Consider the following 11,134-nt stretch of genomic DNA (forward strand, 5'->3'; position numbering starts at 1 on the left):
AGAAAACATTGCTATTGCTCTAGGAAACATCCCACCTGGCAATACTGTTTTCCAAACAAAAAAAAAAGATATCATTTTCTGACATCAGCAATACTGTTTTTTGAGAAAAATGTGTTGTATCTACAACATCGATGACAAACATATACATAATTTATTTTTGACAATTTTTTTTTCGCTACCAATACTCGGTTTACATAATTTATTTGAGACCGGATCTACTCCTCACACATGACACCTCACACTGACCTCAGGCACATCCCACCGTACATTGGGAATATCTTTCCTACTTATGTGTTATTATTTAGGAGAAATGTTCCTAATACACGGTGAGATGTACCTGTGAGGTCGTCATGATGAGGCACCTTGTGTGAAGAGTAGATCCCAATTCAATTTATTTTGGTTGTCTTAAGAAAAATGTGAGCTAGGTGTTGCTACTTGCTAGTAAGTTCGGATCTGCTCCTCACATAACCCTCCTGACACCAACCTTACAATGAATCTCAGTGGGTATGACACCAACCATACATAAATAATTTATGTATATATGCATGGATGTGCTAATAGAATCAAGCTCATGAGCTTTCAAACCAAACTTTTTATTAATCTACCTTGAGCTTGAATAATTAATCGAACTTACCCCAAGGTTAAAACTCTATTTGAGAATCGAACTTGGCAGATGTGGATCTGTTACTTAACCAATTTGGTAAGATCCTACTTATCAGAAAAAAAAACGGTACCATACTCTCCAATTTTATTTAGATTTAGGGGTGTCAATGGACCAGGTTTAGATTGGATCCATCCGAATCAAAACCAATTTGAAAGGGTCGGAAGGTTCAATATGACATGTTGAATTGGAGCAGTCCAGACTGGTCCAAAATAATTATTGGATCGGATTGGGCCTGATCCATCTGTAATGGATTTATATTGGATTAATTTGGGTTGAACCAATATCCGGTCCATTATTGACAGCCCTCATCCATCCACCTCTCTCTCTCTCTCTACAGAAACACGGATGGTGGCCGATTCAAACTTTCACACTTCCAACCCCCACAACCTAAAGAGTCACCAGACCGTAATAAATTAACTAGGAAATATCGATCTCATGGTTCATGCTATTCTTTCTTGCTACCAAATTCTTGGTACCAAAAAACGAGCTAACATTATGTTAAAATCCCATTTATGGAATTCTAGCGCAGCACATTTTACATCAAACACTAACCCAAAGGCCAAACCATTCATCCTCCTCTTGCTTCCAGCTTCTCGTAAAGATGTCGAAAACCAACAATAACTCCATTAATGGTGCTACAACAAACCACATCGACAGTATTATTAGCACTACCACCTGTGATTGTGAGCCAAGAAGGCCGGGGAAGGCAACTGTACTGGCACTAGGCAAGGCCTTCCCCAGCCAACTCATCCCACAGGAATGCTTGGTCGAAGGCTATTTCCGAGACACCAAATGTGATGACTCCGCCATTAAAGAGAAGTTGGAGCGTCTGTGTAAGCAGCCACTTAATCTTTCCTTGAGAATGCAGATCATCATCATGTCTTGTGCCTCTGTAACATTGACATTCATCTTCTTAATTTTCTAATTCCGTCCTTTCTCTTTTGATCATTCATTTACTAGGCAAGAACACCACTGTGAAGACGAGGTACACAGTCATGTCCAAGGAGATCCTAGACAAGTACCCAGAACTGACAACAGAGGGCTCACCGACGATCAAGCAAAGGCTCGAAATAGCAAACCCAGCAGTACTGGAGATGGCACTGGAAGCAAGCCTTGCCTGCATCAAGGAATGGGGGAGACCAGTAGGAGACATCACCCACATCGTCTATGTCTCCTCCAGCGAAATCAGATTACCAGGAGGAGACCTCTACCTGGCGAGCGGGCTCGGCCTGCGCAGTGACGTCGGTCGTGTAATGCTATACTTTCTTGGCTGTTACGGCGGCGTCACCGGCCTTCGCGTGGCCAAGGACATAGCCGAGAACAACCCCGGCAGTCGCGTTCTGCTAACGACATCAGAGACTACCATCTTGGGCTATCGCCCTCCTAACATGGCACGCCCTTACGATCTCGTTGGTGCTGCTCTGTTCGGCGATGGCGCTGCAGCACTCATCATCGGGACAGACCCAATAAGTCAGATAGAATCTCCATTCATGGAGCTCAACTTCGCAGTGCAACAGTTCTTGCCAGGGACGCATAACATAATTGATGGTCGCCTGTCCGAGGAGGGTATAAATTTCAAACTGGGGAGAGATCTCCCACAGAAGATCGAAGACAACATCGAAAGCTTCTGCAGGATGCTCATGGAGAAGGCCAATCTGAAGGAGTTCAACGACCTGTTCTGGGCTGTTCATCCCGGGGGGCCTGCAATACTAAACCGCCTAGAGAGCTGTCTCAGTCTGAAAGCAGACAAGTTGCAGTGCAGCAGGAGGGCATTGATGGATTATGGGAATGTGAGCAGCAATACCATCTTCTATGTCATGGATTACATGAGGGAAGAACTGAAGGGGGGAGGTGGGGAGGAGTGGGGGCTAGTGTTGGCATTTGGGCCTGGGATCACCTTTGAAGGCATCCTTGTTCGTAGCCTGCTGCAATGATATGTGCCAAAAGCAGACCCTCAAAAATTTCTTCAAGGTTTATTGTTGTTTGTCTCTGGGGTTGGATTATGTTTTATAGAGTTGATGCATCAATTAGTACTCATGTTGATGACCTACATGTGCTGTGAACAAATTAAATAGACATTATCATAAAGTTCTCTAGTAAAGAAATTCTGTGGCTCAATATTTCAGAATTTTCGGTATCATCCTAAATACTCTCATTGAACATCATATCCCTTGTTAAAAGACTTTTCTGTTAATAGTTACACAAATAAGAGAGAAATAGTGAGAATGAACTTATGGGCTTTTAGAGGGGTCGAATGACCATCTCGACTACTAGGTCTTTGGCAAATGTTTGTAGTTTATAATAATAGAATAAATGGTTATACATATTAAGTGTTAGGTTGGGGAGAACGAACTCATTTTCTCTTGATTTGGCAAGATATCAGATTGGTTGGTATGAAGATAGATTTGGTGACATGTTATATTAAAACTTAACTAAGATGGGCATTTTGGTTCATTCAAATTCAAAGACGAGTCAAATTTCTAAGTGTTGAAGAGTAAGTATTTAAAGTTTGAAGAATTTTGTGATGTTAGGGGAGCTCACGGTTTGGTTAACTGATTGACCGGTTTCTATTTTTGATCGATTCAGTTCTTCAGTTTTTATATTTATTTATATATAATATATATATTAAAAATATATATAATATACATAAATGGTACCCGCGTTAAATATAATTGGATTTGGGCATCAGATACCACCGTAAGATCAAAATCCAAATCCATCCCAAGCCCTATTGGATTTTGATAAATGGATCCTATTAGGGTCAGAACGAGGTGAATACCCAAATATTCCTGCAAAGTTATTATCGTTAAACCCATTATATTCATGTAACATATGAACGTATTACAGGTGTGATGCAATATGTTAGGAAGGGCAGGGCAGGCCAGGCCAGGCTACATCTGCATATAATACCTAGGCCCAAGCCCGGAAATTTCTGGTCCAGGTTTCATCATCCCTAGTGGTGTTGTCTTGCCATATGCAACTTCTTAAAACTGTTAGAAGAGGCTTTATTGTTATTTGTTAAAACATTGGAATTCAATTCCATGAATTTCTTCTTCATTCTTTATTTTAGACAAATTTAGGAGGTTGGGGTGGGGATAGGCAGGGTGAAGGCATGAATCGGTCCTAGGTAGGTTAGTGGGAATTACATCCACTAACTTTATCAGCTGAGCCAGCCAGTACTTTCCAACTCCATGGATTTGATTTGATCTAACATAGAAGAGCAAACTTGAAATGATGCTTATGACTTGTGAGAAAGAGGGTTATACACTTTTACCTTGCAAGCCATGGATCTCATATTTGGTGGGACCATCCAGCTCAGTTCCTAATGCCACTTAACTTTGTCACTTTGCTGTTAATATCAGAGACAGTGAAGGATAGAAGTGATGAGTATCCCTTCTGCACAAAAAGGTCACTGTGATTCTGGAGTTAGCTAGCTACTAACTGTTATCAACTCCATGCATGTATAATAATAGGTTATTGATTATTCCAAAGAATTCTTCTGCAAAAACTGGGTAGAGAAGATAAGTCATCCTAATCAATCTTAGTGAAATCCCAACAAGGATAGCCCAACTCATGCCTTATTATATAATCAACAAAATGAAAAAGATGATTTAAGTCATAATTAATAGAGTTACTTATGTAGCCTATAATCATTCATGTTGGCATGGTGTAGATCCCAATATTTGCTAGTGGGTTATTAAAAGCTTAAATTCACTGTATTGCACATGTAAAAAGATCCCATTTACCTGTTCTCTTGTCCCTTGTTATGATTTATTTTTGACTCATGTTGAAAACCCTATCTTATCAACTATGAAGGTAAATATTACCACTCCATATGCTTGTAATGTCTAACCAAAAAATCCAAGTCCCAATTGTTACCAACAACATATGCAATATTCTAACAATAAAAATAGAATGATTAATAGTTAACAGGAATTCATAATTCATGCTTTCTCAAACAGCAATGATCCTATTTCAGGCTGTCTTACAACATATGGTGGCAAACCATACATCAGAAATGAAAAAGGGCAGCCCAACACATGAGGTTCCCACCAATGCGGGGTCTTGAGGGGGGCAGATGTATGCAGCTTTACCCTTGACAGTTTTTGAGATTTGAACCGTGGTCATCCAAGTCACAATGGAGCAACCCAACTGTCATGCCAAGGGCTTCCCTCAACCCATACATCAGAAAGTAAGAAACTAAAATGTTAGAGTTTCTTAATGAACATGGTCTAGATATGATGGTCATCCATATGAGAATTTCAACTATCAGACTTTTTTGCTTAAGAAAAGACCAAGTAGGTCTAGACACGAAATGAGCTTTTCACGAACTATTTGAGCTCCACTCGTGAAAAGTTCGATTCGGCTTGGTCTAAACTGAGCTTCAAGCTGAGCTTGAGCCCAATAAAGCTTATCTTGTGAGGCTTGCAAGTCTAATCGATCTTTTACACACATATAAATGAATATATATATATATATGTGTGTGTGTGTGTGTGTGTTTATTATATATAATAATAACTATGTAAAACAAAAAATAGTTTTTCATATGTATAATTTTTTATTTTTATAGAAAGTTTGACTCATAGTCAAATTTGAGTCGAACCGAGCTCAAACTTATAAGCTTTTGAGTCGAGGCCTCATAGTTTCTTAGCGAATTGAGCTTGAATAACCAAATATTGGGCTTAGCTCGGCTCAAATCCACCAATAGGTAGGTAATGTGGCCAATACCACTATAACATATCTCGTTAATGGACATCAATGAGAACCATTCACCATTATTTTCCTTATTATATGGATGACCATGATGAACCCATTGAGTCAATATTCAAAGAATGCCAAAAGAGAAACCAACTATCAAGTATCAAGATTGAAAAACCAAGTGTCAGCTTCTCTATGGTGTATATGGGTGAGCAGGAATGTATGAATCTCAGCCCACTCAATCTCTTGTATATAAAATCAAAGTTAGGGTAGCACATGAAGTCATTAGCAATGTGGGTGTCAAAATTATTCTACTTGACTTGATTATTAGTGACCAACAACTGGTTATGAGATAACATGCCATCATCATCATATGCAATTACTTGCTCCTCAACTCAAATCCAAAAACTATCTCAAGTCTATACCTCTAGTTGTTACCTAAATTTTGAGATGTCAAAAATAGACCTTGGTCCTCACTAAGGTTCAACACTTAACCCTTATTTATTTGCACTGATCATAGATGAATTGACTAAACATATTTAGGAGGTGCTAAGGTGCATGTATGTTCACTTATGGTATCGTTTTAATTGATGTAACTAATGAAGGATTAAATGTAACATTCAGTTTATGGACAAATATCTTAGAAACAAGTAGATTTAAAATAAGTAGGACTAAAATAGAATATATGATATATCAATTTAATAATAATAGGAGTGAAAATCAGGGTACATAAATTGACTTAAAAAATACCTTAAGTTTTTCAAAAAGACTTAGATATATCTTGTGACTCATTTATCCTTCATATTCTTTCAAAATTATACTTTGAATTTTTCAAATCCATGTGGGTGGTGGGCATATCAATAAAAAAAATGCCAAAGCACAATAGATCTCTAACCCCCAAAAATAGGACGAGAAAAAGAAAATATACAAATATAGAAAAAATGTGGCAGTGTCAATTGAAATTTTGTTAGTTTCTCTATGACTCCATCTTATCTTTAGCTCCAACTTGCATGAGGGAGAGAGAGAGAGAGAGAGAGAAGAAGAAGAAGAAGAAGAAATGTGCTAGTGTTAATTTCTTCTAGGAAAAAGGGATAGAACTTGAAAGTTGAAACAATAGCTTTGTTAAGAGCGGATAAATGCTATGTGAAGAGCACTTGAAAGAATTAGTTGTGTAGATTTAACGCAGTGATACACAGGGTATTACTCAAAACAAACCTCTTGCTAAGTGCTCTATGAAGAGCAATGATAGAGATCTAGAACAAAAAAAAGTAAGAAGATAGGGAAAAGATAGAGAAAGAAGGCTACAGAAAATCAAAACTCAAACTCATGTCGTCGGCGAGCTCAGACGATCAAGAGGTGGATAGAGTACAAAAAGAAAAGGAAGGTTGGAATGGAGATGAGATTAGGGAAGAAGACGTGGCAAAGGGGAAATGTATGGAAAGCGTGTTTGGGAGAATAGTAGCAAATAAAAAATGAATGCAAAAAGAGTGTTAGGAAGGGTGAAAAACTTGCTGCTATTGGAAAGTGTTACATGCCTTAGGAGAACTCGCCCCTAAAAGCTAGCTATTAGAGGGAGGGAACCCAGACACATATACACCCCACAACGGCATCTCATACTACCAATGTGGGACTAATGGATTGTAATATTTCACCACGCTCCGCAGCCCCGACACTCACATAGGCTGGCTTTGCACTAGTCCCCCTAGTCTCGGCCGAATACTACAATACTGACGTCACCACTTGCGTCACACGATTGCAATTGGGAGGCATAGTGTAAGCTCTGATATCATCTCTTACATGCCTTAGGAGAACTCGTCCCTAAAAGCTAGCTGTTAGAGGGAGAGAACCTAGACACATATACACCCCACAATGACATCCCATACTACCGATGTGGCACTAATGGGTCATAAAAGAAAGAGGATATAAAATGAAGATGCTTAGAGGTGGCATCCTTTGGTTTAGGTTGAAATTGATGGAGGATAAAATTATGTTCTTGAAAAAGGAATTAATGTTGGCTGATCAAGGAATATTCATTTCTGCCGAAAGAGTGGGAACCGGAGTTAAATCCCCAAACTATGTTCATGAACAAGATTCTAGCTAAACCTTCTGGTGTTGGAGAGAATTTGGAAAAAAAGATAGAGGGGATCAAGAAAATCTAGAGGATTCTAAAATAGGCCAGAGCTAGATATGGGCTCGGGTAATAGCAAAAAAAAAAAAAAAAAAAAAAAGAAGCAAACTTGATAGAGTGGACTCAAGTGATGAAGAGAGTGGAGAGGAATCCAAGAGAATGAAGGAAATCCAAAATCCGGATTTGAATGAGGTAGAGTGTGTCCCAGAAACTCAACTGATGTTTGAAGACAAATTGCATAATAACCATTATGAACAAGTGGAAGAAGTCTCATCGAGCTTTGAAGATTACATGAGAGGCATCTATGCAAATAGTGGAAGAAAACTTCAGACGTCCAAGAGTTGGGATACATTTGGATCCCCAAATAACCAAAAGCATAAAAGATGGAGGCAATGAGCCAAATGCAGAAATGGAGGTATGCTCAAACAACTCAAGATTTTACTTCATAAAATATTTGCCTGTTATACAAAAGAAATGTTTTTATTGGGGGACATAAATAATCTTGAAGGTAAGTAAAGAAAGATTGCAATTAGTAAAAGACAGAAAATGGGAACAAAGAAAAAGAAAAGGAAGGAATAAAAGAAAAAGTTTTTTAGAAAATTTAAAAACAATGAAGTGGAAGCTTGTAAAAAAAAATCCATAAAAAGGGAAAAAAAAGAAAAAACAGATTATTTCAGTTTCTCGAAAAAGATTGCCAGTGAGAATTAAAAGTTTCAAGTTTCATGAGAGAAAAAGGAGCTTCTTTGTTCTTGGAAATACTATTATTAGTGAATTTGTCCTCACTTGAAAGGGTGTGGGTGCAACTGCCCTCTCTCAACCCCCACAATGGCAATTTTAGTCTTAAGTTAGAGCCGTCAAAGATTAGGCTCCCCCTTGACAGTTCAAACCATGAAAAGAACTTGTTCTGAAGCAAAACCAAGTATTAATTTTCTTATAGAAATTAAAAGTTCGGTGTTCATGTGCAAAAAAAAACTTTGAGGGTGTTTGGAACCATGGGCTTTTATTTAATAAACGCTGCCACATAGGTGCCATTTCAGTGGTTCCCCTCTCATGTTCTTTCATACACACGGAGAATAGTAAAAGGTGACTTCGGTTTCTGTGCACGCCTACCATTTGGGGAAGTTATTTTTTAAATCTTCCCCCAACTGTTAGGCATTTTTTCACTGTTATGTTGATGTGGTGCCTAATGATGACTAGTTATCATAAATGGTTGTAATTATTACCTTTCTCAGTTTTACAAACAAATAAAGTACAAATGTTGAATGAAAAAAAATGTAAACGAACCAAAAACCTACTCTATTGGCTCAAAGACTAAGACTGTTGGGGAGTGGATGCAGTAGTTCTAGCTAGGGGGCTATTGGTGTTATGGAATGAGGATGCCAACTTAAAAATTAAGTTTGCAAATCCAATAATTATTTCAGCTGAGGTTGAGGAAAACAGACGGTCTTAATGGTGCATTTCATTCATTTATGGTGAGACTAATAGAAGAAAAAAAAGATTTTTTTTTTTTAACTAGTGGCTGAAATTGGCTGATCAAGTTGTTTCATGCCCATGGGTGTGCATAGGTGATCTCAACCTAGTATTTAACAATAAAGACGAGATTGGTGGAAAACAGATAAGCAAATCGGCCCTAATTAGAAATAAAGATTTTCTGTGAAAAATATGTAATAAAATTCTGACTAGCCATGGGCTAAAATATATTTGGAATAATAAAAGGGAGGGACATGACAATGTTAGGGAAAGAACAGACTTGGCACTAGCAAATGGGGAATGGTTAGATCTGTTTCAGGAAGCTAGGGTGATTCATTTGGTCGTAGGAGGATCAGATCATATCCCCATAGTTCTAGATACTTCCCCTAAAATAGTGGATGAAAAGACCTTTCAGATTTGGACTATCCATGAGGATTGTTCCAATTTCATTAAGGAGATGTCAGATGTCGAGTATGGATGGGGAAGGTAATAGACAGTCTTGAATGATTAAAAGGTGTAAAAAAATTGCAAGTTGAACTAAGGAAATGGAATAAGAATGTGTTTGGAAAAGTGAAAAAAGTATAAAATCCTTGCAAAGTTGAGTTGAGCACAAATAAAAATACCCCTCTATGTTCCTTTCAGCAGGCTAAGGTAAATCAATTATAGAAATAGATAGATGAAGAACTAAGAAGGGAAGAAATTTTTTGGGCTCAAAAATTAAGGCAAACTTTGAGAAGAAGAGCTTGAAATAGAATTGTTACATTGAAAAGAGTGAAAATTGGATTGTAAGTCAAGAGCAAATTAGTAAACTTCTTGTAAATCACTTTGCAGATCGGGAACTTGTACTTTAGGCCAAGTGCCAATTTACTACCCGAACTTTAAAATGCGACAATCTATTACCTACCGTTAATGGTCTCCCAACCCCTTACTGATCTCCCCAGTTCTTCATCTTCGCCATTTGAGCACGATCGAACGTAACTAACAGTCTCTTAACGGGAGCTGGTTCAACGACGGTCTCATTACCAACTTTAACCACCATCCAAATACTAGAAATACGCTAAAAGGAAGGGGGTGGATTACAATAAAAGAAGATATTACCAAATCATATATAGCCTGAGATTTGATGTTGCAACAGGGGGAAGCCGAGCTACCTTTGTTCTAGAACATTTTCTTCTTAGTGCAATGCTGAATCGGGCCTATAATCAGGAGCTTTGTCGGTGAAGACAATGTTTTAGATGTGGGTAACGTATGAGTGAAGAATGGAGACATGGGTCGCTGTTGTCGTCACTCTTCTCAACCGGCATTTGAAACAGAGGATCGGTGAGTTGGGGAGCCGAAATGTTGAAAGAAGTCAGCCTTAATGTTGGGGAATAATAAGACTTCAGCAAAATGGTGAGGTTTCTCCTAAAATCTGAAAGGAAACGAATGAGTATTGTCGTTATGGAGGCTCCTCCATGACCAGAGGAACGGAGGCGGAGGAATGGATGCTTTCCAACGGAGAGCTTAGTTCCCAGGATGACCTCTTGGATGTTTGCCGAGCACAGTTTGAGATGTTGAAACGCACCTAGCTTGGAGACGAGCTTGAGGTTCGACTTCTTGCGCAGCGACGATGATGACATGTTGTGCGCAGTCCTTCCGTGCCGAATCTCCTCGCTCGATCCCTTGAGGCTGCCGTCATTGCCGTGGCCGTTCTCCATTATTGTCCACTGCTCCTCTGAGGCCATGATGCTTGTTCTAAGCTCTACAACCAAGAAGAAGAAGAAGAATGTAGAAGACTGGAGATCTTTGGTGAGGAAGAGAGTGATGCTATTATTAGAGAATTGTATAAGCTATTGATGTTTGAACCAATATTTCAGAGCTCGAGAATGATTTTATGAGAGTCACGGCACTTTCCAGGAAGCTTCTTATTGCATGATACTCAGAGCTAAGTGACCACCAAAAGTACATACAGGAAGCTTCTTATTGCATGATACTCAGGAGTCACGGCTGGCTAGCTCCCAAGCTATACGGCCTAGGAAGAGGAATACATACAAACAAAAGTACATACTCTAACGTAGAAACAAAAAGTACATCAGCGGTGAGATATTAAGATGGTCCCTTGGTCAGTTCTTGGATGTGATCGGAAGGAATTGTACAATCACAGATCTTCCATTCAGATTATTAGAAACCAGGGT

General features: G+C 38.7%; 1 protein-coding gene across 1 annotated transcript; it reads left to right on the top strand.

Moving 5' to 3' along the window:
* Nucleotides 1-730: 730 nt before the first annotated feature.
* Nucleotides 731-10,118, top strand: LOC104598465 (type III polyketide synthase A-like). Its single transcript, XM_010260538.3, has 2 exons — nucleotides 731-1,497; nucleotides 1,625-10,118. Exons 1-2 carry the CDS (start codon nucleotides 1,266-1,268, stop codon nucleotides 2,596-2,598), a joined length of 1,206 nt encoding a protein of 401 aa, XP_010258840.1. The 5' UTR covers nucleotides 731-1,265; the 3' UTR covers nucleotides 2,599-10,118.
* Nucleotides 10,119-11,134: the final 1,016 nt, after the last annotated feature.

Source organism: Nelumbo nucifera, chromosome 6, assembly GCF_055504915.1.
Source record: "Nelumbo nucifera cultivar China Antique chromosome 6, China Antique-T2T, whole genome shotgun sequence".
NCBI lineage: Eukaryota > Viridiplantae > Streptophyta > Magnoliopsida > Proteales > Nelumbonaceae > Nelumbo > Nelumbo nucifera.